The sequence below is a fragment of the Xiphophorus hellerii genome, chromosome 3 (genome assembly GCF_003331165.1).
Source record: "Xiphophorus hellerii strain 12219 chromosome 3, Xiphophorus_hellerii-4.1, whole genome shotgun sequence".
In the NCBI taxonomy this organism is placed as follows: domain Eukaryota; kingdom Metazoa; phylum Chordata; class Actinopteri; order Cyprinodontiformes; family Poeciliidae; genus Xiphophorus; species Xiphophorus hellerii.
In genome coordinates, this window is record NC_045674.1 from 13,212,187 (window position 1) to 13,237,558 (window position 25,372).

The window sequence follows — 25,372 nt, forward strand, 5'->3', positions numbered from 1 at the left end:
CCCCTTTTTCTCCCCCGGACACCACACGCACCCTCAGATGAGTCTCAAACACAACTCAGTCATGCAAAAAATTCACAACACCTTTATTCAAAACCCAAACGAATAATACAGTGTCAAGCAACATAAAAGTGCTTTTAGAGTTACACTTCTTCCGTCCCAAGCTCGTCTCCAAGGATGGCATGAGTATAAAAACTGAAACAGACTTGAGACAAGGCGTGTCACGGATAATGCTTGCATGATTGGGGCTTAGAAGAATGCTACTGAGGCGGTGAAAAGCCTGCAATACACAGCAGAGTTGTTCTACGCTTAGGAGGAACAAAACACTTCCCCAGCTTCATTGTTTCCAACAAAGCAGATCTAACTTTTTTTTTTCTACTCCAGCACAACAGGGAACTGCTATGAAAATATGACAAGCTTTAATCTAACCAGACCACATTTTATCTGCATGTTTAAGTTCAGTTACAACAGTGAAAATGTGTAATAGTTATAAAAAATGTAGCTTAGCAGACCTCAGTGAAATGACACAGCAATTACAATCTATTAAACTCTTAATAATAAAAATAATAAAGCTCTGTAAAAAATGCTTTATATATTTCAGAGATATAAAACTTCTCTACTGTGAAACTCCTGCATGAAAAGACCGACAATATAATCACAATAAAACAAGTGCAGACTTAGTTGAGTCCATTTTTTGTAAAATTAGTTTAAAAATAAAATCTGTTTAACTTCTGAACAAGCACCAATCAAAAGGTTTGATTTTTAAACAAAAGCCTTTGTTAAACAAAATATTTTGTGGCAATTTCCTGTTTCTACTTCAGGCTAGTTGGCTGAATCGTCTAACTGCGCAACATGTACAGGAACAATATGCTTTCAAAAAGTAGCTGGAAAGGTGCAAAACTAACATAAACTCAGAATTGGACCCATTTAAATCCTCAATTCATCAGAAACTGGTCACTTTAAATGAAATCTCAAACATAACATCACTCTACTACCAAAGTGTTGGTTACCAGTTTTCTCTGTCTACTCTCTCCTGCATTAACGCAATAAAACCTGGTAAACTTTTAGATTTTTAAGGTAGCTCAAAAATTATTATGGAAATGTTTTCAGTTTAAAACTAAACTTAATGGCATTGTTTTGCTTCCGTTAAAAAACACAAGGAGTCTCTAAAGCTTAAAATGTTAAATGAAATTAATATTTCTTGATTTTGTTCTAAAGTGGCAACAGTAAGTCAGTAGATGAGAAGATAACCACAGTTTTCAAGCCCCAAAATATCTTAGACAAGAAAACCACAAATCAGTTTTTTCTTCTGATTTAAAGTCAGATGTTTTACTTTTTTGTTTATTTGAACCTCCGTTGGTTCAACTTTTCTTCAAGTTGAATGCATAACATGCTTAGAAATAAATTATCTTCAACTTGCAGACAGATTTTGAACTTTCAGGACATAAAATCTGAATTTTAACCACAGATATAAATGGAGGATCATGTTAGTTTTAACTGAGCGGAGTCAGATGTTTCTCAACTTTTTGTTACAGTAAGTACTTTAAATCTTCACAACTGACGAAGGGAATCTGTGTTGCACCTCTCATCTACATCTAAGTAAATATAAAAACATTCATATTAAAAACAGTTCTTGATAAAGCTGCATTTGTTTGGTCCATTTGCTTGAGTCCCGTTTGATTCTTTGCTGGCATAGTGAATGGTGTGGAGGATCCCAGGGAAAGCTCTCAGTCTTGCTGGTGAAATAAAACTTTGGTTTTAGCACCGTGTCCACTTTAATCCACCTTCTGCAGGGTTTCTAAGTGAACAATACTTGGTTCTGTAAGCTTTTTTTTTTTTTAAATCCAGGTTGGCGGGGATTACATCACTGAATGGCATACTTTGTCTCCAGTTCCTCGGCTGCTCGGCTCAGGTGAAGCTGCCTCAGTTTGCTTAAGAGCTCCTCCAAAACCTGCCGGTGTACAGTTTCACTCTTTCCCCCTCCGACTGTCCGCGGCGCCCTCTGGGCCCAGACCCGCAGCATCTGGTAGTGAGCCTCCCGGCAGTACTTGTTATCCATCTCTGCTTGCTCGATCTCTGTGTCCGTTACACCGAGAGAGCGAACCAGCTGCTTCATCTGCTGCAAGGGAACCAGATCCAGTACTGAGTAGATGAAGTCGGGGACTGCAGAACGGGGGGGGAAAGATAAAGAGTCAGCACGGTTGGGTTTTTTTTTTCTTTCTGTTTTTTTATGAGTTGAATCAACAGATGCAGTAATAGACTTACTCATCGGGACACAGTCAGGCAGCTTGGATAACTCCTGCTCACCAAAAGAGGTTTCGGTAGCGTCCTCCAGACTGGTTTCCACTGAAGGCTCATTAATACTCACCAGGAAATCCTAGCAGACAAGAAAACAAGTATTACTAATCATATACGCACATAAAACTGAACAAAGTAGCCACACACAGGACAGTCAGGATACCTGGCTTTGCTCCGTTTGCTGGACAGATGATTTGGAGGACAGACTCAGCATCTTTTTATTGAATGACCGCTTTGTGGCTATGAAGGTGATTAAAATCCCCAAAACCAGCAAAACAACCAGAACTGCAAATCCGATGATCATATTCATAAACTGTGGATGATGATGGGTAGGACCTTGAGAAAGAGCCAGAGATTATTCGTCAAAAAACATGAAATATTTTACTTTGTTGTATCTGATTGCTGAATTCTTTCTTTAAATTGCATTCTTGGTGAATACAATTAGATCTTTTGTGGATTTTTAACATCATTACTACTCTTGTGAATGTACTAATAACCACAGAACTGTTCATATTTAAGTGATAGACCAATGCACTTGTGAAGAGAAAGGAAAATGATTCACTCGACATTGCTTTACAAATATAAATCTTAAAGATGCAATGTATATTTATTTATTTTGTTTTAATTTCAGCAGCTTGGCACATCCAGAGACTGAAATATTTGTTCATTCTTCTTAGCAAAACATCTCAACCCCAGAGAGATTGGATGGACAGCCTCTGTAATCAAGTCGTGCCACAGATCTCTTACTTTGACTAGGTCATACTGACACACAAATACGCACTGATTGTTTTCCTGTTTTTAGGGGAAGCTCCACTTTTGCAGGTTTTCTTTCAAGATAGCAGTATATTTAGCTTATGCATGTTTCTACCAACTCTGACCAACTTCCTGGCTCCTATTAGTGAAAAACATCTTCACAGCATAATACTGCCACCACCATGCTACAGCCATTAGACTCTCTCAACAGTGGCTTTCATCTTGCCTCTCTTCTTGATTTGTTGAGCTCATGGTGAATAGATGTCCTGTCAACAGATTATCTCACCTGAACTGTGAATCTCTGCAGCTCCTCCAGAGCTTTTGGATACTTCTCTCATTTTTAGCCTTATTGCCTGGTCTGTCAGTTCAGGTGGACATCTGTGTCTTGCAGTATTGCTATTCTGTTTCCATTTTCAGATGATGGATTGAAAAGTAATCCATCAGACATTGTTTTATAACCTAATTCTGCTTAAAACCTCTCCACAACTTTAACCCCAACACCTCTGCTGTGTTTATTGGTTTTTATGTTTGCTCTCTAACAAACCCCAGAGGCCTTCAGAGACCAGCTGTTGTTACAGAGAGATTAAACTGCACACAGTTGGTTGCAGTTAGCTTTATTTAGGGATATCAGAGTAGAAGGGGCTGAATACACATAAATGTATACCTGTTTTTCAAGCTCAATTTAAAAAAAGGAAAACATTCAGTGGCATTTTGTGTTTTGTGTTCTCACAGTAAAATCCCAAAGAAACGCAGTGAGGTTTGTGGCTATCATGAGACACAACACGAAAAGGTCAAGGGATGTGAATGCTTTGTATTGTATAAGGTTACCAGCAGTGACTGTCTGTGTCACAGGTTTGCTGATGTTGACAGAAACTACAGAAAAGGAGAACTGCCCCACCACCAAACACTACTGTCACAACTACTGCCTCATCTGAGAATGCAGTTTTCCTTACAAAGGAGTGAAAACTAGGATATAACTTTTTCAAGAGTAGTTTTCTGGAAATTTTTCAAACTTTAAAAGTCATTGTCCCAGAAGTTAAAAAGGAGAAGAAAAAGTTAGTCAGTGTGAAGTTTGGAAACACTGCTGCTCTTAGTGGGACTGTGTGGTTGTTGTTGGTGGCTGTGTTAGCGCTTACCTTTTGTCTGAGCAGGAGTCGTACAGTGTTGTGCGCACTTCAGAGAACAACTGTGAAGAACAAAGAGGATGTTTGAGAACACGGAGGGGAAGTAGCACGTCTTCATAGGAAGTGATTAACATAAAGGCTGACTTGCTTTTACAGCGTCCGCTCTGTAACTCTGCATGTACTCTTTGAAAGATACCATCAGGCATAAATGAACGCCAAATAAAGCTCTACCAGTTTGATAGGAAATGGACAGAAAACATCTGTAGAGCTCATGAGGTTAAATTCCCTGAATGTGATTTGAGTTCTGCTTTGACATATTATTCGATAATTAACATAAAAGCTCCAAAGAAACAGTGAATGTAACACTTCATATTTTTGTTTTTTCAAATATCTGTTTTGTTTTTTTTAAATTTCCATTTAAATACCGAGCTCTTTTTAAGGGCTTAAAAATTGCCAGTGAGCAACTTTCAGTGTGTCATAACTTCTCCTGTATTGCCAACAAATGGAAATGTTGAACAAAGTCGGACGTGAGATGCAAGTTTCAATTCTACAAAACAACTTCCCCAAATGAATGTGTTAACAAAAAAATCCCATCAGAAGCAGAGAGATGGGAACGAAGAGCGCCAAAGTAAAGCATGGCTGACGTACCGGCTGCAGGGCTCACACTTGCCCTTCTCTCTGAAATAGTTCTCCTTGCAATCACACACAGTGTCTGTGTCAGGTGTACCTGTGGAGCACAAGTATTTATTTAAAAAGGGTTCAGATAAAAGCCTCGACTGAGTGAAAGATTAATTTATAATTCAATAAGATGTTAAGACTCACATGGCTGTATTAAGATCTCATTAGGTCCACATTTTTTACATTCGACGCAGTCGTATGTTTCTGAATCAATGTTATGTTTATAGTAGCCTTTTTTGCATTGACACTTAGTGTTGCTATGTCTTTGACATGGTGATACCTGTTCTTCATTCTTTGATTCTGTAAAAAAGCAAACGTGATTAAAATGAGAGTCAATTTAATTACTGCTGAACACAATTCACACGCATCGTGTTAGAAAAAGCTAATGTTGCTTTACCTTTGCACCTTTTGCATCTTCTGCAGGTGGAACTGAAGTTTATCTGGTCTGAGAATTCACCATCACCACAAGGTGTGCAGCGACTTATTTGATTGCTAGTACATTTTTCTACCAGTTTAAAACCTGAAAAAACAAACAAACAACAAAAAAACAAAACAAATCCAGTTAAAAACCCTAAAATGACACCATAAGATTTTTTTCTTTATTTGCCTGAATCATCGTAGGGTTATTGTACCAGCATGGCATTTATTGCAACATATTCCATCCGTTTCATAGTACCAGGATTCACATTGCTTCTCTATCATCAACACACCACTGCTCATTAGCTAAAACAAAGAACAAATAACAAGCATAAATTTGCAAACAGTAATTTCCACAAAAGAGTAACTTTTTATGTTTTATGAACTTGGAGCCGTTCTCACCATTAGGAGCAGGAAGGTGAAGGTACGTCTTCCTTGGTTTCTTATTCCCTCCATATTTCTATGGATTAAATTCAATCCATTTGAGACCACCTGAAAGAAAACAGTCTGTGAACGACACCTTCAATGCAAACTGTGCTTTATGCTTTAAAAGAATTACAGAAAAGCCATTTGCTCTGTGAAATTTCACTGGAATATTTTACATTGCCAGGAATCAGTGCAAAAACATCTGTTTTGTTGCATAAACCACATCAAAAGTCTCTTTTTGTGCCTCGGATTGAACTCATGATCTGCTTCTAATTCATGTTGCTTTTTCATCTGTGCTTGAATGCTGAGTGAGCAAACGTCTGGTAACCATCAACCCCCCAGAATCGCCTTCTTCCTACAAACATTCACCCTCCCACTCACTGTTACAGGCTGCCTGGCCTCAGGCCAATTCATTCTTAAGAAAGCTTTTATCAGTGCAAACATATTACTGTACACTGAGAAATTCGCCTCATTTAAAACAGAAAAGCATTAAATGTTGACTTTATGGTATTTTATATTTGGTTACATTTCTAAGACCTTGTTTTGAATGTTAAAATTACAACAAACTTTCAGGTGAGTCTGGCTAAAAATGATCCCGGTAGTTAAAGGGTAGTCTAAAAATTTTCAAGATTTATTTTTTATTTTGAAAAATAAATATAACTCTATTGGCATCTTCACTTAGCACAAACCCAGCATAGTTGGTTCTCAGTAACAAAAACTAAGAGTCCATGCTGGTCATGTGTACTGGGAGCAGAACCTTGAAAACATTTCCAGAGTTTCTACCTGATAAAGACAATGTATAAAAAAAATCAACTAAAACTGTTGTAATATTTTTGTTTTTAGCACTACATTGTTCCTATATCAGACATGCCTTCAATAAAACATAATCAGCGTGTGCAACAGATTATTGCTCCTGCACTCCAGCATCCATTTTTCTTGTAAATAATCTTTGGGTTCTTTGTAAATAATTGAGAGGGGAAAAGCTTCATTAAAAAGCGTCTTCATAAACCTGTGTGACCTTTTGACTTTTTTCAGATTGTAGAAGCCCACAATAGTTTGGTCCAGGTGTTCCCATCCACTAGCATGAACTAATCTGGATTCATACACAATGATGATGCTGTAGTATTACCTACAACAGGAAAGATAATCATTCTTTATGATCTTTTAACGCATCCTCGGTTCAAAAATAATGATTTCCTAACAATCCTTTCAGCACCTGAAGCATCTGATAAGACAAAATGTGAGGAAAGTAAATGTTATGCCTTAAAATGAGGAGCTGTGCCCATCAGAGCTCACATTATAATAACCCACTTTTTGGTCCCTGTAGATTTTGTTTTAATCAGCTGCGACAATTTGGTTATTTGTTGCACCATTTGATCTCAAGTGGATGTAGATATTAAGAGCTGTAAAAAAGTCCAAAAAGAGTCATTTCAGGGTTTTCAATTGTTGTGGATTAAACCCCTTATTTACTCATTATTATACGTTACGTGTCATTTTTATGTGGGATTAGTCAAAGAATCAGCTCAGTCTACTTGAAGTATTGATTATTATTTTCTCTAGAAACACAGGAAACACGCAAACCAAATCAAAGCTGATGACAAAACACTGGATCTGATAAGTCTGAGGTGTTTTTTTTTTAAATTGAGAATCAGGCACAACAAAACTCAAAAGTTATAAAACAAATTCAATTTAAAGTTAACTCAATTGTTATTTTTAACCACGTAAGTGCTTATACTGTAAATTCTTCGTAGATTTTTACTTAAAATGTTTGTTTTAGGGCTACAGAGATAAAACGTTTTACAGTAGATGTCACTTCTGCGCCACGGTTTGGCAGCCGTCACTTCCCTGTCGCGCCGCGCAAACTTCAGACTGTGGTACAAACTTTATCATAAAAACAACAACAACTCCAAAACCTTTTAGACTGCCACATTAAAAGCACTCGCACAAACCCGAACTCCGCTGGGAATATCTAAATATGCAAGAATTATAACTGTTTTCCCTATAGTTTCGGTTCAGGCACCACATTACGCCCACTGCACCTTCATGATATGAATCGCTGTTCCCACAAACGTGCAGAAATATTTTACTGTGACTTACCTGAGGAATTTTAGTCAGAGCGATGGATCCCTCGGTGCTTTTCCTCCACACATCAGGGATCAGGGTTTGTTTTTCACTAAAAATGCCGTTTTCTGCTCTTTCACCAGGAGCGCCCGGCACCGTCGGAGCTGCTGCTTGGCTCGCTGCTGAGGATGGAGGCGTGTTTAACCGGGAAATGGCTGCGCGACGAACGCATTTCAAGGAATAGTGAGACAGTTTGGCAAGAAGGCCAAGAAAACAACCCCAAGTCTGTCAGACGAGTGGCTACATACTGGTTGCGCAACATGCGCTGGGTGGCTGTCAGATAATCACATGACTGGAGTGGGAATATAAATGAGATAAAAATCATAAAAATCTTCCAGGGTATTCTCTCTAAATTTTTTACTCTTTTGTATTTTGACGGCGTCACAAATGTCAGTCAAAAATCCCAGGGCAAAATAAACATACAGATATTTGTATGTGGCCAAAAAACTTTAAAAAGTGATATGTTTTACTAATATACATCAAATATTATACCTTTCAGTATTGATAATGTCTTACAATAAATTAAATCATCAAATTCAGTTCAGAAAATGTTAATTTATTGCTTGAGAATTGATTTAATGTTTTTTTGTATTTATGAAAATCACTTGTAACTTTTTTGTTGCTGAAATGTGCTACACAAATAAACTTGACTTGACATGAAATCAATGCCAACTGAAAGGTATTTAACAGTTCAAAACTATTATTATGTTACGGGCTTGTTGTGACCTGTACATGACGTCAACATCAAGAGGCTGATACCAATCATGATGTTGTACAAGCAGTCGGGGTATCTGCAGTTCTCAGGGGATTGTGAAACACAGCTAATTCAAAAGTTTAAAAGGTGATTCACAAATGTTACCTGCGGGTGGAGTCAGTGCTGAAGAACCACCACACAGACCCGTTAAAGACAATGCAGAGCCAGAGACGCCGTCAGATTCATCTTACATTCTGGACTAAGGAGAAAAAGGACATGACTGCTTAATAGTTGACCAAAAACCTCCTCTAAAATGGTAGTGAATTTGACATTTTCTTTGGAAATCAAGGTCTGAGAGTCAGGAGAAAGATGAGAGGAACTGAATTTAGCAACTACGCCCTCTACTGGTGTTGGTTTAATGTGTTTTACCAAGTTCACAGTCAGACCTCAAATAATGCAAAGAAAACAAGTTCATATTCATTTAGAAATGGGCACAATACTAATGTTTTAATTCAGGAAGAGTTTTAATTCTGGTGGAATAACCAGGAGGTTTTCAGTGCAGTGGGCTCTTCGTTTTTTCCAGAGCTGTATTTAACACAACACACAATATCATTTAGGCAAATCTGATGCTATATGTGAGGCTGCAGTTGGTAGCACTGTTGCCTTGAAGCAAGAAGGTCCTGGGTTCGATTCCCGGCCCGGGTATTGAACCAGAACCATGGAGTTTGCATGTTCTCCCTGTGCATGTGGTACTCCGGCTTCCTCCCACAGTCCAAAAACATGACTGTCAGGTTAATTGGTTAATTGTAATATATCATGATTGTTTGTTTTTTTAATTTGTAAAAAAGAGTTTTGAACATCTGCATTTGTTCATATAACGTTTCTAGTTACATCTAGGAAGAAGCTTATTGGATATGCCAATGTTTGTCTCAATAAATTTATCTCAGTGTGAGTGTGTGGGTGCATGGTTGTGTGTCCTGACTGGCGACATGTCCAGGGTGACCCCGCCTCTCGCCCAGACCCCACTAGGGACAAGGGTGTTAGAAAATGGATGGATGGATGATGATATATGCTACACCAAACAAGTTGAATGTCACTATTAAAGAAACCTGGACTTCCTTACCACCTTAGAAGATGAACATTTCCATGCCATGCTGCATTGATGCAGTAAGTAATGCAAAAGGAGCCACAACCAAGCAGTGACTGCTGTAAAGTACATGCATTCATGTACTATAATTTTGGGTTTCCATTCACTTTAAACTGCAATTATTAAATTACAGAATTTACCACTTAAAATATATGATTCTGCATATAATTAATATGTATGATAAGTTTCACTTTATTGTGATATGATGATACAATGAGGTTCTAATTTTTTCTAAGTTTAACCTCTGTGACTCAGAATTTTATTTTATGCTTTAAATGTACTGGACAAAATCTATTGCTCTCAACTTCTTGGTGAAATAAAAGAACCTCAAACTATCATGTAATGTACATTTAAATTTATGTACTAATTGATTTCTTTGGTATTTATTTCTTTTATCTTTGCTTATGTATTTTCTTTACTTTGCACAGCACATAGTGCACTTCAACCTCACCCTTACCTCTTTACAAATGACAAAAGCAGAACTAAACTAAAATTGCATTTTGACTTTGGCTTTTTGCCTCTCCAGAATCAGTGGTCGTCATGTGAAAACCTCCTGGAGGTGTCTCCGGCTACATTTAGCAAATAAATCTTTTATCATTTCCCACTTTAGAGACCATTGCCAGTAAACTTTGCGCTTCTGAGTTTCTCCACATCCATCAATCTCTGTAATGAGAGGTTTATAAGCAACACCCTGCAATATAACTCAGCTCTGCGTAATTGTCCATGCACTTTTCTTTCTGACCCTGCATTACCTTTTTCATTCCTCACAATTTTAGAACTTTTATTTTTGCTTACACAAACATGAGCTTTGGACAAGAACTTCCAGTTCTATATTTTGTGTCTTTCCATGCGTGTGGATATTAGTTAAGCTATTTCTCCTGCATAAAAAAAACCAGTTGAGGAGTCTATGTAACTTTTATAAAATCCACTTTCACAATTAGTTACTGCTAAGATGATACAAAGTCTAAATCCATCCCAGTATTTTTATTCCTTCCTCTCATGCATTTAAGTTCTCTAAAATTAAAAAGAAATACATTGTGAGGGATTTACTGACCTCCTGTGGCCAATTTGGGTACAACTTGTTACTCAATAGACCTTATCTCACACGATTAACTTATGATGGCGGGATTTATTCAGTGGAAAACGTAAAAAAGAGGAAAAATAGTTTTAAAAAGTGTTAAAATAGCGGTTTATTTCTACATGTTGCTCGGAAGAAATCTCAAAAACAGTAACTCCAAGAGAACCAAAATAAAATTATTATTCTGTATTTTAAAATTAGTCCATGTGATTAAATAAATATCAAAATGTAGACGTTGACCACATCTTTTATTTGGTCAAAGATGTGGTCAAACCAACCAATACAGAATCAATTGGTGAAGGTTCAAAGTGCAGTGATGTGTAGCTGAGCCATACAAATTGTTTTTAGAAGATCATTTTTAATCAGAGTAGACTTTCCTGACAGGACACCTTATATAAGGGAGGGAAAAATGAAAGATCATTCAACAAAGAAAAATAGAATGCTTCATCAGAAAAACCACATCCTTCCTTAGCAAACAAAGAAAGGCCTCTTCATCTCAGCTCTTCCTCTAACTGGTTTCAGGTTAAGCCTTTGTTAGAATACAGGCGCTTTGCATGCATTCAGCGTAAAAATACAGTGCTTAGTTTCCCACACAGTCACACTTTAAGAAAGTTGTGGGGACTGGCGTAAAACTGTGGCTTATGATTGACTGTTTACTTTATTACAGAAATGTCAACATGTTCCTGGTACAGCTTAATGTTAAATTCTGTTCAAACGTACTAATCCTTACGGTCAAGCAGTTGGTAATACTGAAACCTCTAGATTAGTATGAGCTGGTTAGCTCTCAGTCACTTCAGAGCAGTTTGATGCTCAGTCATCGCTGATCCACTCATCTGTGTACTCTGATTGAATGTTACTGTTGGTTTAGAGCCGCAGATCCCCCGAGGCAGCCCCTTTAAAACTTTTTGGGCTGCAGTTATGGTTGAAAGAAGGTCACGTTTGGTGGCCTGGCTTCTGAGAAAAATGAGCTCATCCATGCCTTCCTCTTATCAGTTTGATGATGTTGAAAGTTGGCACGACTTGTACCCAAAAAAGACTCTTGCAGAGTCAACTAAGACGTAGTTACAAGGTCTGGTTTTCGGAAAGGGTGTGTACAGAGTAGAGAATCTGGTGGCTACTACTGCTCACCTCTAGAAGTTCTCACACCTACTACAAGTTGCCCCGTCATTGAAGGAAGTTTGGTGGTAACCATGTGATCTTTCCACTCTGGATATGATTTTTCTTTAGGGCGGTAACTTACACTCATTTTCTGTTAGAGTTGGAGTCAGTGGATGGACTCGTTAAGAGAGAAGCTTGATTGAATCAAAAAAAGATCACCAGGACTAAAGAGGGGAGACTTAAAATACAATAACGACGATGTAGGAGTCAAGAGAGTGAGATCAGAAAAGATTTGGATTTTTTAATTAGAAACTTCAAAATGGAGAAGCTTCATGAATGACAAATTGCATCTTAAACAAACTTCAATTAATGGAGCATAATTCAGACCAGACTATAGTCTGCTAATCATAAAACTTTGCTAATTATGTATCCGTTACAAATTTCCAACACACTGTTAACTATATCACATCCTGCCATGCGGCAACCATAAACTTTAATATATTCAATTCATATCTTATGTGGCTGACAAACACAAAGTACATCACAGTTGTGGAGTGGAAGGAAAATAATAATGCTTTTCAAAGAGTCTTGCAAATAATAATCTGAAAAATTTGTCTAAGTTTAAGACATACACATCTATTCTCCAGTATCGGTGTGAATAAGATGCATCTGAGCCCAAAATCACAGATGTATTGATTATCCAAGGTCACAGAGTAATGAATACTGATAAACTAATAACCTTTACAGTTATTAGTAAAGATTATTAGTTGTTATTAGTTTACAACTAAAGGTTATAAACTAATACTGTACCATTATTCATTTAGTTTTTAATACAGTAGAAAAGGGAATCAGCTTAAGAAAACACCGTTTGCTCAATTTGAAGATGGACTTTCCAATTAAAAGTTAGAACGAAATAAAATTTCCACCCGAGTCAGAGACCCTGAACTATCCTCAGTTCAGTATCAGATATGACTGCTGCACATATAAAACATAGCTAAATTTACTGCAGTAAAATGAGTTTTTTTATCTGCATTTCTGGTTGTTTGAACCAGTGTTAGACAGAAACAAAAACTAGGATTGTTAATAGCAGCTGGACTAGTCACACAAGTAACAAAACTTGTGACAGAAACACATTTAACTCCAACATCATTCCCAGGTCTGACTTTTGAAACAAACTGAACACAGCATCATTCTGTTCTGCAGTTTCTAAATATTCAGGTATGCTTTATATGCAAATTTCTATCAGCATGTGGAAAATTAGCTGTTTATTGTTGAAATGAGCTAAAGGGGGTTTCAGTAACCAAACAAACACTCATGTAAATCTTATAGGTGGCATTTGAAAACCTCTGGAGGGTGCTAATACCTTTGTAGTGTACAGTAGTTGTGTAGAACAGCAGTCCTACAACATTTAAATTCTTCATATTTCACTCTTATTACACATAGTATCCATCACAAACATTGAGAATCAGAAAGTGTGACCATAATTTATGAGACATTTACAGATTTATGGCAAATCCCCCCAAAGCAACAAGGAAAGAAAAGTTTAACTGTTCATTAATTTAATCAACTTTTTAAACCTTTTGCTTCTTTAATAGCACATTTTCAATAAATTCAGTTGTTTTAGAGCCTTCCCCTCTCTGTTCAGATAAAAACGGTCTAGGAATGACGTGTCAGTGATTTATCAGTGTAGAGTGACTAAATACTGCAGCAGCTTGAAGGGCAGCAGCATAAGAGCTGCATCTTCTGGCAGGACTGAGAACTGGGCTCTCTGCTGGAGCCGGAAGGATTCATCTCAGTGGTGTTTTCTTAAGCTGATTCCCTTTTCTACTATTTTAAAAACTAAATGAAATACACCAGATATTTATTAAAAAATGTCAGTGTGTAATTGTGTGATCTTGACACACAGTCACACACGCACATAAAATAGTACGCAGTCAACAAGCTGCAACAAGAATAGCGATTACACCGAGTTATAAACGGGTTGTACGTGACCTGTTTCTATTTTATCTTTACACCTCAAGAGCAGCTAATGTTTAAGCTTAGTTTTCTGACCCACATACAGAATCACAGACTGAGAGTTTAATTACAAGAAAAGCATTTGAAGGAGGTTTTTCTGGGTTCAGGGTTCTGCAGCGTCTGGAAGAGGACAGCATGTTAAACGTGGCAAGAAGTAATTGTTGAAGGAAAGCATCATCTTTAATACAAAATAAGAGCAATCTGGATGAATCACTAGTGCAGAATTAAAGACTAATCTTTAATACATCAGTAAAGTTACTGAAAATCTGTTGACCAACTGCTTTGTTGTCTTTCAGTCCGGTTTTTGGTCTCACCACAGTTCTGAGACTGACCTCGTCAAAGTGTTCAATGACATCCACATAAAGACAGACTGTGGAAGAACCACAGTGTTGGTTCTGTTGGACCTCAGTGCAGCATTTGACGCTGTTGACCATTACGGATTATTGAAACGACTGGAGACTCTGGTGCAGCACTCAACTGGTTCAAATCTTAAATAAAGAACGGGGATTTCTTTGTGTCAACGTAATCTGTAAGTGGAGAGAAGTCACATGTGGAGTACCCCAAGGTTCAGTCCTGGGACCCCACAAACTTAATATCCACCTGCTCAGATTCTAACAAGAAATAAGAGTTACCGTAACTACACAGGTCAAACAAAGCTCCACATTAAGACGTTACCAGGTGACTCTCAACTAGTGATCAGCCCCAAAATCTAGGTGTGGTGTTTGACTCAAATGTGAACCTTCAGAGTCATATAAAGACACTTACAACACCGGTCTTCTATCACCTGAAGAATATTTCCTTCTTCATGGGGATGATTTTCCCAGCAAGATCTGGAGAAAATCATCCATGACTTTATCTTTAGTCACATTGATTATTGCAACAGTGTCTTCACAGGTCTGTCTAAAAACTCAGACAGCTGATCCAGAACGCTGTTGCTCCCAATTTTAAAGTCCTTACACTTCACATTGTAGTTCTTTGAGCTTCAATTTCCCTGTAGCTCAAAGAATAGATTAGAAAATACTATAGTTAGATAATAAGGTTGTGAAAGGTTTAGCGCCACAATACTTTCATACTTTCAGAAAATTTAATATTTTCTGTCTGTTCTGCATCCCAGAACTAGAACCAAACATGGAGAAGCAGCATTGAGCTTCTATGCACCACAAATCTGGAACAAACTTCCAGAAAACTGGAAAACAGCTGAAACACTGAGTACCCTTAAGTCTAGAATAAAAGCCCACCTGTTTACAGTTGCTTTTTAAACATAATCACTGGAACACTGACCAACATATTCGACATGCATTGATGATCTTGATGATGGCTTTTGACAAAATCTAACTTTTGCTTCTGGTTTCTGGACAATGCTTTTATGTTTTTATGATGTAAAGCACTTTGAACTGCCTTGTTGCTGAAATGAGCTACATAAATAAAGTCTGATTTGATTGGATTTTACAGTTTGAAGGAAGGAGAGGAGGGTGGAAACAGGGTAAGCTGAGACTCGATAAAGTCCTGGTCAGCAGATGTTTCTGGTGTCTAGTTGGGGGACATGTAAAGGTCCAGAAGAGGATACGATAGGTGGAGAGTGAAAGCTAGTGAGAGAATGGAGTTCAGAAGTTTAGTGTCTTCATCGACCTGGGAGCATTCAAGGAACAAGGTAAGTATGAAATCAAGCTGCTGTAAATTACTCAGAAAACTGTAGAGCTAACCATCACTGGCACAAGGGGCTGGATCGTAACAGTAAAAGTCAATCACCATGCACTGATGGTCAACCTGTAGCTCCTTATGAGAAGAAACTGCTAACAGAAAAGGAAGTTGACTCACATTCACTAGAAAAACTGAATCACACCTCAGGATTATAACAGAATGCAACGTTAAAACACATCTAACTTTGTGTTTGTCTGCATGCATTTGACAAGTTGCTGGCTGACATGTCTGCTGTCTGCAGTATTCTCAATACCATCACATTATTTGGTAACTTAGTCTGACAAGATTCTGTTTCTGCATAAATTAGCAACTGTCAAAGGCAGTGCAAGTAAGTAAATAAATACACCAGACTAAAAAAACCCCATGACTAATAAGACTTGTTGTTGTTATCTAACTTAGTGGTAAAAACTACAATGTTTTATTCATGGATACCAAAGAAAACATAGCTAAAGTTCAGTATTTGAGATGAGGAAAGTAACTTGAACACATTAACAGTTTTCTAATTGCGCTAAATCACATCAGATGTTTGTATGAATCTCACTAATCCACACATACAAAGATAAAGAAATTAATAACTCCACTAAGCTACGTGTCATTAAACTGATTAGTAAGTAATGAACACATGAAGAAAAAAAGCTGCATAAAGCATTAAAAGCAAAAAAATCAATTGCAATTTGTCAGTATTTCTAAAACATTTAACATCTGGTAACAATTATCAGCTGGTTTGGTGGTAAAAACTTTGGTGGTAAAAAAGATCAAAAGTTTTCTTATTATCAAGGTGTAGCACACAAAGCATCTCAATATAAGATCTCTAAAACTTTCTCAGCCTTGTTGCACAGCGCAGTATTGACACTAGTTGCAGAGATATTTCTAAACACAAATGTTCTTGTGGGCAAAGTTGGGGCTATGATAAAGAGAAAAGGGGAAGTGCATGATTATATTAATAGAGCTTGCAGGTTTACTAACAGAGAACTTGCTTCACTTCAGAAGTGGAGTCTTGCGTCGTGAGTATGTATGAAGCCATTGCTGTTAAGTGCATTATTTAGTATTTTCATGAAAGAACTGTACTTGTTATGCTAAGTCTTTCTGTGTTTCCTGTTGAAAAACAGCACTTCAGATTGTAGACTGAAATCTTCCGAGGAGTTACGAGATTACAAATTGAGATGATTTTGCGATCAGTGACACATTCAGAAGCTCAAAATGTGTCTAACTAGTAAGGTAAGGTAATTTTATTTATATAGCACATTTTCAGGAACAAGACAGCTCAAAGTGTCTGGTTGCTGAAAGTAGCATCAGTGTGTTTTGCAACAGCGACGTTGTGACGGTTTTGAGAAATCGTCAAGCTCTTTTTACCATTATGCAATACTTCTTCTGCAAAACGTCAATGATGAGAAACATTTCTGGTTGGTCAATATTTAGGACTAAACCAGTTTATGTTAAGAATATTGAGAACAGGGCACAAGATTGTTTTCTATGTAATTAGAAATGTCAATGGTAATCTTGGCCTTTTATGTTTTTTTTGGTGTATTCTTTACTTGCTTGGTATTATTTCTTTGGGTTTACCATAAACTTTTATGATGCACTTTTTAATCATTAAATAAACACTGACATGTTCAATACTAATGTTACTCACTCTATGAATTAAAAGTGACTAAGATACCTTAACTTAGTATCAACTGAAGTGTTCATGAAGTTGCAGAACTAATCATCAGTCACTTCTTTGAATGTTTATCTTTCTCAGTTCTTTGTAAGTATAATCAAATGGGTTGGGGTTAGATGAGTAGTACATAATCATTTACACTCATCATCAAGCAACATGACAACAAGGAAGCAGAGAAAAGAAAAAAAGGAAAGTAATGAAAAAGGGGAAAGTGTCAGACTGTTTTCAGCCAAAAGTTCGTATTTGGACGAAACGAGACAGAAGATGGAAAAACATGGAGGCTGTTCTCGGTTGGGGGTGCTTGTTGTTGTGCACAGATGTCAAGGGTCCAGGGAGGAGCGGCAGCTAGAGGATGAGAGCAAAAGAAAACAGACTAAAGAGACAGGTTTCGTGTTGAGTCACTTGTGACATTTTAAGAGAAGAGTCCCCTGACACACTTCAGCTACTTTCTCAGTCTTACAGTCAGAGGGTCCCAGGTAGCATCTTCTTCTGTCAGCTTCTCCTTCATGGTGAGTACAGGCAACATATCTTCATCTTCTTCATGATGTATTAACTTTTTAATTGGATTGATAAACAAAAGGAAACATTCAGAGGTTTTACAAAATCAGTTTTAAATAGTAATTGTTTCTATGTGAAGGAAACCAACCAATAAAAGTCATCTTCTTTTTCTCACAACCTTTCTGCAGTAGCATCTGCTCTTACCTGACACAATCAACAATCTGCCTTCTCCACCTCTTCTTCTTCTTCTTCCCTTTATTTACTGCTCCCCAGATGCTGCATCTCTGTTATCTCATGTTCTCCTTGCTGTGGAGTCTCTCCTCCTTCTCCTCTGGGGTCGCCATCGAGTGCAACGACGGGCAATATAAATGGCCGATACGCAATCCCACGTTATGTTGTCCAATGTGTCAGCCAGGTAGTGTGACATTGCTTTTATATTTATGGATTTTAAAGTGCCTAGTGTCAATGTCATTAACCATAAACTGCTCTGTGTTTGCTCCAGGCTATCGTTACATTAGACGCTCAGAAACTAGTTGTGACATTGAATGTGAGCCCTGCGATGAAAATCGGTACACAGATATCTACAACCTGGAAGGGAACTGCAATGTCTGTGATGTTTGCAAGAAAGGTAGGAAGCATTACAGTAAACGTGGATGGGAAGACTTGCAGTATTTTAATCTGAGCTATTGATGTCCATGTCTCATGAAATTACTTTTTTTTGATAAATGATGTGTCACCAGTAAAAACGTAAAACTGGTTAGTAAGCTCTGACATCAGCAGGATCCGCTTTGACTACACTATCGCCAAACAATCAGAGTAGATATAGACTGGTTTTGTTTTGAACATATGCATGATCAAGCATTACTGTAAAGATACTCACAGCTTCACACACTCCACTGTCTCTTCTTCTTTATACAACCTTGTGGTCCAGGTTTCTCTGTGTGAACTCTGACTCTGCGATCAGAGCGTGATGTGTGAGAGTGAGTAATCTGCTGCTCTTACCGCAAAATTTTACCAGTTTCATTGCAAAAGACCTGTAGAAGTCAGACAGTTGAATGTTACTCAGTTCTGGCGGTGGATCATGATTTCAGAGAAGCTTACCAGCAGAAATAAACTGTTATATCTGAGGGGATTTCCCTGTTTATGCACCAAGGGGGGCAGACAGTCAGAAAGAGATGAAACGGAGGAGAGACATGGGGGGTCTGTGAAACCATCTGTAATGAAGGCTAGGAGAGAGAGTCATGTTTGCAGCCCTCCTAGAAGCAGACCGTTTTTATGTAAGTGAAAAGTAAAAAACATAAATTACACCAAAATAGCAAATGGAAAAATATACTGAGGCAAATGTCTCTCCGCTGCTACAGGTGAGCAAAAATAACCTGTCTGCCTTATTTCTAAATGTCACAGTGGAAAACATAAAAGAGAATCAGCACCAAAGTGAAAACATTCTCTGTTCTCAGTCTGAAATAGCAATGTTTACATTTGGAGGCTTTCATTTTTTAATATTGCAAGTTTTTTTTTCCCTTTAGGAGAATCTGTGTGAAATGTGTTTTTCATGAAAACTTCTTAAAAGTTCATTTATCTGTTTTAGAATCTAGCAAGAGGAAGGTGGGTGTTGAAAATGTCAAAAAACTACACACACAGGGGCTCCATGTCAATTAAAGTGAATGGAAACGAATTTAGGTGGAAATGATTCAACCCACAGAAAGATTTAACTTGCTGACCTTGCAGCACGACTGTTTCTGTTGTGCTTTGGATCTTTAACGCAAACTGCAAACTGTTAACAGTTTGCAGGCTGCAAAGCAAAAGAAGAAGAAAAAAAAAAGTCCAAAGATCAGCTTCTTGACGGTTTTATAAAACCTTTTAACCTTTCAATGACAGAAAAACCTCAATTCATTCATCGGAAACTTTCACATTTTACACAAAGTTAGCACTTTGTGTAAAAGTAATAAGATAAGTAATGTGGAAAGCATTTTAAAACACAACTGTTCCTGTTTTCAAAGTGGACTTAACTTTTACAATGCTTCTACTTTCATACACATAAGACTTAAAGCCACATTACGCCAACACCATGATCACTCTAGTAAACCTTCATACACCTGCTAAGATGAAGTTGGATTCAAAACTACAACTTCTGGATTGCAAAACAACTATACTCTTCCTCCTGATCCACATTTACCCCTTATATTAGGTTGTTATAGTGGTCTGACGTGAAAAGTTAAATGTATCAATTATGGAACCAATATTTCAGAAAACCAAGCAATATATTGAAAGGTTTTGTTCTTTGACAAGCACCTAATAAGTTTTAAATCACAAATATTTAATAAACCAGGCTTTGAAACGTTAACAGCTGCTCTGTACATGTCTGTCACAATGAAGGGAGGAACTTTCCTACCAACATTTCCTTTTAATATTTTAAAGTGAAATCAGAAAATCTTCCAGGTGGAAGTTTTGCTCTTTAATATTAAACATTTGTGCAGTAAAGGAATTGATTTATGAATGAAGGTATCATCAGATCACCTTACTCCTACTTGTTCTCTTTGTTTTTTGATAAATTATAACTGAAAATGTCTCATAAACATTCATATTTTGTTATGACTCTAGCTCTGTGGAAGTAATTTAGACAGCTTTCTGTTTGCTAATTTTGAGCCACAAGCTGTGGCTTCTTTGAAAGAAAGAAAATGTTTCATCAAATCGAAACGATGCTTTCACTAAGAAATACCAGCCATGAATTCTTCTAAAGAAGATGTGATAATAAATCTGTCTGATAACTTGAAACAAAAATCTGTGAGTCATTTTGGACCATCTTATACATAGAATACAAAGTCACTCTCTTGCAGTACATTCCCGTTAAGTCACTAAGTCTGAATAGTCTCTTTTAAGTGATGTATATTCAAACATGACTGTTTCTTTTGCCTTTTGCAGCTAACTTTGAGATTGTGTCAAACTGCACACGAACCCAAAACACTGTTTGCAAGTGCAGAGCTGGCTACAGATGCAAAGACGCGTCCTGCACATTTTGTGAGCCTGCCCCAACGACCACCAAGCCCACGCCGCCGCCGCCGTCCACTACAGGTGAAATAAAGCTTCTCTGCACATCCAACCAAGTTAGACACTAAAACTTTACTCTACACACTTTAGGCTCCTTCTGTACTTTTGCACACAAAGCTGCAAATTTATCAAACAACTTCTTCTTATCACATAGGAAACTATTCTAGCCCCAATATATAGATAGGTTTCCTCTGTGTTACTACAAACAGTTTCTGTTTCCACATCTGTGGCACCAAAATAAGCCTGGCATGGCAGGAAATGTAGTGTTTGTGCAAACGCATCTAATCTCTCTAACGCTTGCAGCACCAAAGCTTAAATGTTTAATGTTCATTGACTGAAAAAGGATTTATTAAGGATTTATTTATTATTGTCTGGTTGCAGTTTTCTTCTAATATCTACAGCTCTGGAAAAAAGTAAGAGACCACTGCAAAATAATTTTACTTTTTATAGGTTTATGTTTGAGTAAAATGAACATTGTTCTTTTATTCTATGAACTTCTGACAACATGTCTCCAAAATTCACAGCAAAGATTTTGTATATATTAGCAGAAAATGAGAAATGGTCAAAATAACAAAAAAGATGCAGTGCTTTCAGACCTCAAATAATGCAAAGAAAACAAGTTGGTATTCATTTAGAAACAACAATATTAATGTTTGAACTCAGGAAGAGTTCAGAAATCAATATTTGTCGGAATATCCAGGAGGTTCTCAGTGGGGTTCAGTGCAATAGGCTCTGATTTTTTCCAGATCTGTATCTGAAAATCAACATTTCGGGGCAGAACCCATCAAGTTGCATTTTTTAGCATAGATAAATGTAATTAACCATCAAAAATCAGAATTAATGATAAATTGATTCATGCCAGATGAGCAATCTTCATGAAGAATTTACGTAAGTAGAGATCTTTGGCTAATTGCTTGTTAACACTAAAATGATTATACTTTAGTTAAGATGAAGAGTCTTAAATAAAAACAAAATCAAACTAAAATCATTTAAGCAGCATAAAGAAACACCCAAACAAATACTAACACTATATATACTCTTAAACAATTACTGTATGATCTACAATGAAAGTTTTGTAACTGGGGAACTGAACAATCAAAATACAAATTAAACTGATTAAAATCTGAGATTTATCAAAAAGTCAAAGGAAAAGGGATTGCCGTGAGACATTGGCTTGGTTTTTACAGTAATCTGAGAGAAATATTAAAAGGATAAACGATCCTAGATAGCAAAAGATGCTGATGTTGACTTATGGTCAAAAAAGTTAATTTTTTGTCCAGGTCGACGAACAAATAATCACTCAATTAACCAAACTAACTAATGTTGAAAACATGTCAGTGAATCAATGTTGTTTTGTGGATGAATACTAGTGATTGAAATGGCAATGTTGAATCAATGTTGAATCAATGTATGCTGTTTGTGGCACCCGTTCCTCTCGCCTCTGGGCAGGGGCGCCTACAGGGGGGAAAGTGGGTCATAACTCCACAATTTATTTACTGATGTTTTGTTCATAGAAATAAAAAAATAAAATAAAAAATTGGGGCCCTGTTAATTATAGGAAGTAGAGCAAGAACTTTTCATCCAGTTTGATGAGAATAGAAAAACAACCAATCCCAACCCAGTCTGCTCTAGTCTTCTTCTGGCTCAGACTTGTTGGGTCACAATCCGAAAGGAAACTGAAGTTACTGGCAGCACTGAGGTTCTGGGAAGAGGAGCAATCACAATGAACCGATCGGCCAATCAGAGGGAAAATGCATTATGTGATTGATGGTGACTGGGCCTGTTTGCACCATGAAAATTTCAAACGTGATCATTTTTGAATAAAAATGATTGGTTCAAACACAGTATTTGAATCTACGAGAAATCATGGATTCTTTTGAAACTGTTGAAAATTAGCAAAGTTATATAATTTATATGAGAAACTTTGGCATATATGAGCAGCATTTCAGACAACAATTTGAGCATAAAAGTTCTTGGAGATGCAGAGACAACACTTAACCTTTATTGGAGTTTGTGCTGAATATCTAAAAGATCTCATGTTTGTTGGCCAACAATTGTTTGTTTTATTTAGATACAAATGTAGATTTTGACAAATGTTGATTTAGTTTAGTTTTCTCTTAACACTGGTTTATCCAATGGAGATGCACAATAGTGTTAAAACTGTGTGAAACTTTGGCTTGTTGAATAAAATAATTCAAACACAAGAAGTTTTTATGCACCTTTACTGCATGCTTGTGCTTCAATCCAATTGTTTGCTTACTATTGAGGAAAGTCTCACACAAACTCTTTGTCCGGTCTGAAATACGAAACTCTCGTATTTCCTCTAACCATCTGCACTGAACTGATAAATTGTTTTTCCTTTTCTTTCTTCCTCCTCTAGTAGCTGGATCCACCTCCACAACCAAGACAACTGTACCACCAAATAACAAAATCAGAGGTACGGTGAGCTGACAGTAATATGAAATAGAAATTCTTAAGATTATTCTTATAGATGTAAATTCTTTGAATATATATCTATTTTTATTTTTTTGCAGATACTCAGTGGTTCCTGGTGATAATCGCCCTTCTGTGTGCTGGAATTGCTCTGGTTGTTATGACAAAAATCAAGCCAATTCTGCACTGGATCAGATCCAATCATGGTGAGATGAGAATAACTATTAAAATCCAACCTAAGGGCACGATACAATTTATACTCAAAATCATTTCCAGTTTATGTTTTATCTGATCACTCTGGCATTCAAAGTCCTTTGAAATTTTTTTCCGAGAGGAAATTTATCAGTGTGGAAAATCTATGAAAATCAAATTAGGCTGATGCCACAATCAAAGTAAAGTGTCGCATCCTGAAAGCTGAGAATAGCAGACTTTTGATCAAAATACAATATATTATTCAAAAAGGGATGGCAACAAGGTGACACACATACTTCAAAGATGTGATGAGACTTTTTGTTCCATGAAAAATCCCCTTTGTTTCCTCATGTTTAAACTTGACAGTATCAGCCTAACAGTAAAATATTTACTTTGTTTTGGTGACTTGCTAATAATTTGGGTTCTTATGTCATATTTTATTGTGATTCAATTTCATATTTTGAAAACTAAATTTACTGAAAAGGTTACTTTACTGAATTTACTGAAAAGGCTGTTTTCTTTTTCAGAAAACGTATTTTTAAGATTTCATTAGTGTTTAAGCTCCGTGTGCTTCACCTGAAGCTTGGTTTATAGATGAGGGCAGCTGGGTCACCTGACCCAGACACACATCCATCCTCTGCAGCCTGTCTACTTGTCTCGCTCTGACCACACCAGGCTAAAGGAGCAATAACAGTTTATATTAGAATTGATAAAACATTGTGAACAAACAATAGACAGGTTTTGGAAAGCCAGAAACACAACAACTGTAGGGCTGCACCGATTGCAGTTTTCTGATCGATCTTTAAAAAGCTTGACTTACCAATTCTGATTTCGGCAATTTTTTTGTCTGAAATGTCACTAAATATATCAATAAAGTCACTGAGTTGGTAACAGTGGGGTGACTATTGTTAAATGCAAACATGACCTGATGGGTCAGTCTGTCAGTCAAACCTCTCTTACTGCAGAACAGAACAGAACAGTGGTCGATTTTTAGACCTTTGCTGAAGTAGATAAGATCGGCTTTACATGCAAGTGTCGGCTGTTCACCGATCTCCCAAAATGAAGGAAACCGGTCGGCCAATAAATCGGTGCATCCCTAGAAAATTGGCTGATTGTTTAAAACTGACCATGCGAATTAAAGCTGCACATAAATGTTGCTCACAAAATGATCAAAATAGACCAATATGCTGATTGTTTGGATGCAAAAATGTAAATAAGTTGTCTTCTTATGTTCTCCATATATTGTTGATCTATTTAAAAATATTTTCTTTTTTGCTTCTCAGGTTATTTTTTGCCTGAAAAAACTGTGACAGCCCCTCTGCGCGCAGTGGATGACGATGTGTCCAAGCCGGTCCAGGAGGTGTGTGGAAAATGTGACCACTGCATCGATTTATGCATAAAGGATTAAATCCTGCACTTGGAAAACGAAATTACTTGTCGAAATCTTCACTGCCACAAGAAAGAAACAACATCTCCTGGATATTGGAGACAGATGGAGACAAACATCGCTCCAGTCGTTATAATGAAGAGGACTACAGCGGACGGTTCAGCTACTAATGCTGTTCAAAAACTACAGGATATCTCAATACACAAAAAACTAACCCTACAAAAAATGGAAGATTTATTCCACCTAAACACACTGAGTGGGACACTATAATAGTCCTGCATGGGCTGTTTGGTATTTTGCTAAATAGGTATGTACTATGGTACACTATACTACATGTACTACATAATAAGACAAGGATATTTAAGTACCAGTGATGAGATTCTCACTCAGAAATTTCTCTAACAGGTTTAAACCTATATATAGGCTAAGGCCTATATATACGTAGGCTAAGGCCTATATATAGGCCTTAGGCCTATATATAGGCTAAGGCCTATATATACTTAAATATATATTTAAGCATATATAGGCTAAGGCCTATATATACTTAAATATATATTTAAGTATAAATATATATACTGTATAAATGTATATAAATAGACTTAGAGC

General features: G+C 37.0%; 2 protein-coding genes across 2 annotated transcripts; one reads left to right on the forward strand and one right to left on the reverse strand.

The window, feature by feature from the left end:
- Positions 1–62: 62 nt before the first annotated feature.
- Positions 63–8,040, reverse strand: tnfrsf1a (tumor necrosis factor receptor superfamily, member 1a). The gene is made up of 10 exons (XM_032558200.1): positions 7,791–8,040; positions 5,670–5,759; positions 5,483–5,573; positions 5,248–5,370; positions 4,995–5,150; positions 4,821–4,899; positions 4,185–4,234; positions 2,459–2,631; positions 2,263–2,374; positions 63–2,160 (listed from the first exon to the last, which is right to left on the reverse strand). The coding sequence occupies exons 2-10, from the start codon at positions 5,721–5,723 to the stop codon at positions 1,862–1,864; spliced, it is 1,137 nt and encodes a 378-aa protein (XP_032414091.1). The 5' UTR covers positions 5,724–5,759; positions 7,791–8,040; the 3' UTR covers positions 63–1,861.
- A 9,584-nt stretch (positions 8,041–17,624) lies between these two features.
- On the forward strand, positions 17,625–25,260 carry LOC116717294 (tumor necrosis factor receptor superfamily member 6). The gene is made up of 7 exons (XM_032558559.1): positions 17,625–17,717; positions 17,980–18,121; positions 18,209–18,334; positions 20,629–20,778; positions 23,135–23,191; positions 23,289–23,393; positions 24,663–25,260. Exons 1-7 carry the CDS (start codon positions 17,715–17,717, stop codon positions 24,785–24,787), a joined length of 708 nt encoding a protein of 235 aa, XP_032414450.1. The 5' UTR covers positions 17,625–17,714; the 3' UTR covers positions 24,788–25,260.
- The last annotated feature ends 112 nt before the right edge of the window (positions 25,261–25,372 follow it).

What these genes read in the sequence shown, in the direction of transcription:
- tnfrsf1a (XM_032558200.1), bottom strand. Translation starts at nt 5,723, where the DNA reads ATGGAGGGAATAAGAAACCAAGGAAGACGTACCTTCACCTTCCTGCTC. An exon ending in TCACCTTCCTGCTCCTAATG is followed by an intron (nt 5,574 to 5,669) that starts GTGAGAACGGCT and finishes TCTTTGTTTTAG; the next exon opens with CTAATGAGCAGTGGTGTGTT. An exon ending in AGCAAACGGAGCAAAGCCAG is followed by an intron (nt 2,375 to 2,458) that starts GTATCCTGACTG and finishes CTTGTCTGCTAG; the next exon opens with GATTTCCTGGTGAGTATTAA.
- LOC116717294 (XM_032558559.1), top strand. An exon ending in TTGTCCAATGTGTCAGCCAG is followed by an intron (nt 18,122 to 18,208) that starts GTAGTGTGACAT and finishes TGTTTGCTCCAG; the next exon opens with GCTATCGTTACATTAGACGC. An exon ending in GCCGCCGCCGTCCACTACAG is followed by an intron (nt 20,779 to 23,134) that starts GTGAAATAAAGC and finishes TTCCTCCTCTAG; the next exon opens with TAGCTGGATCCACCTCCACA.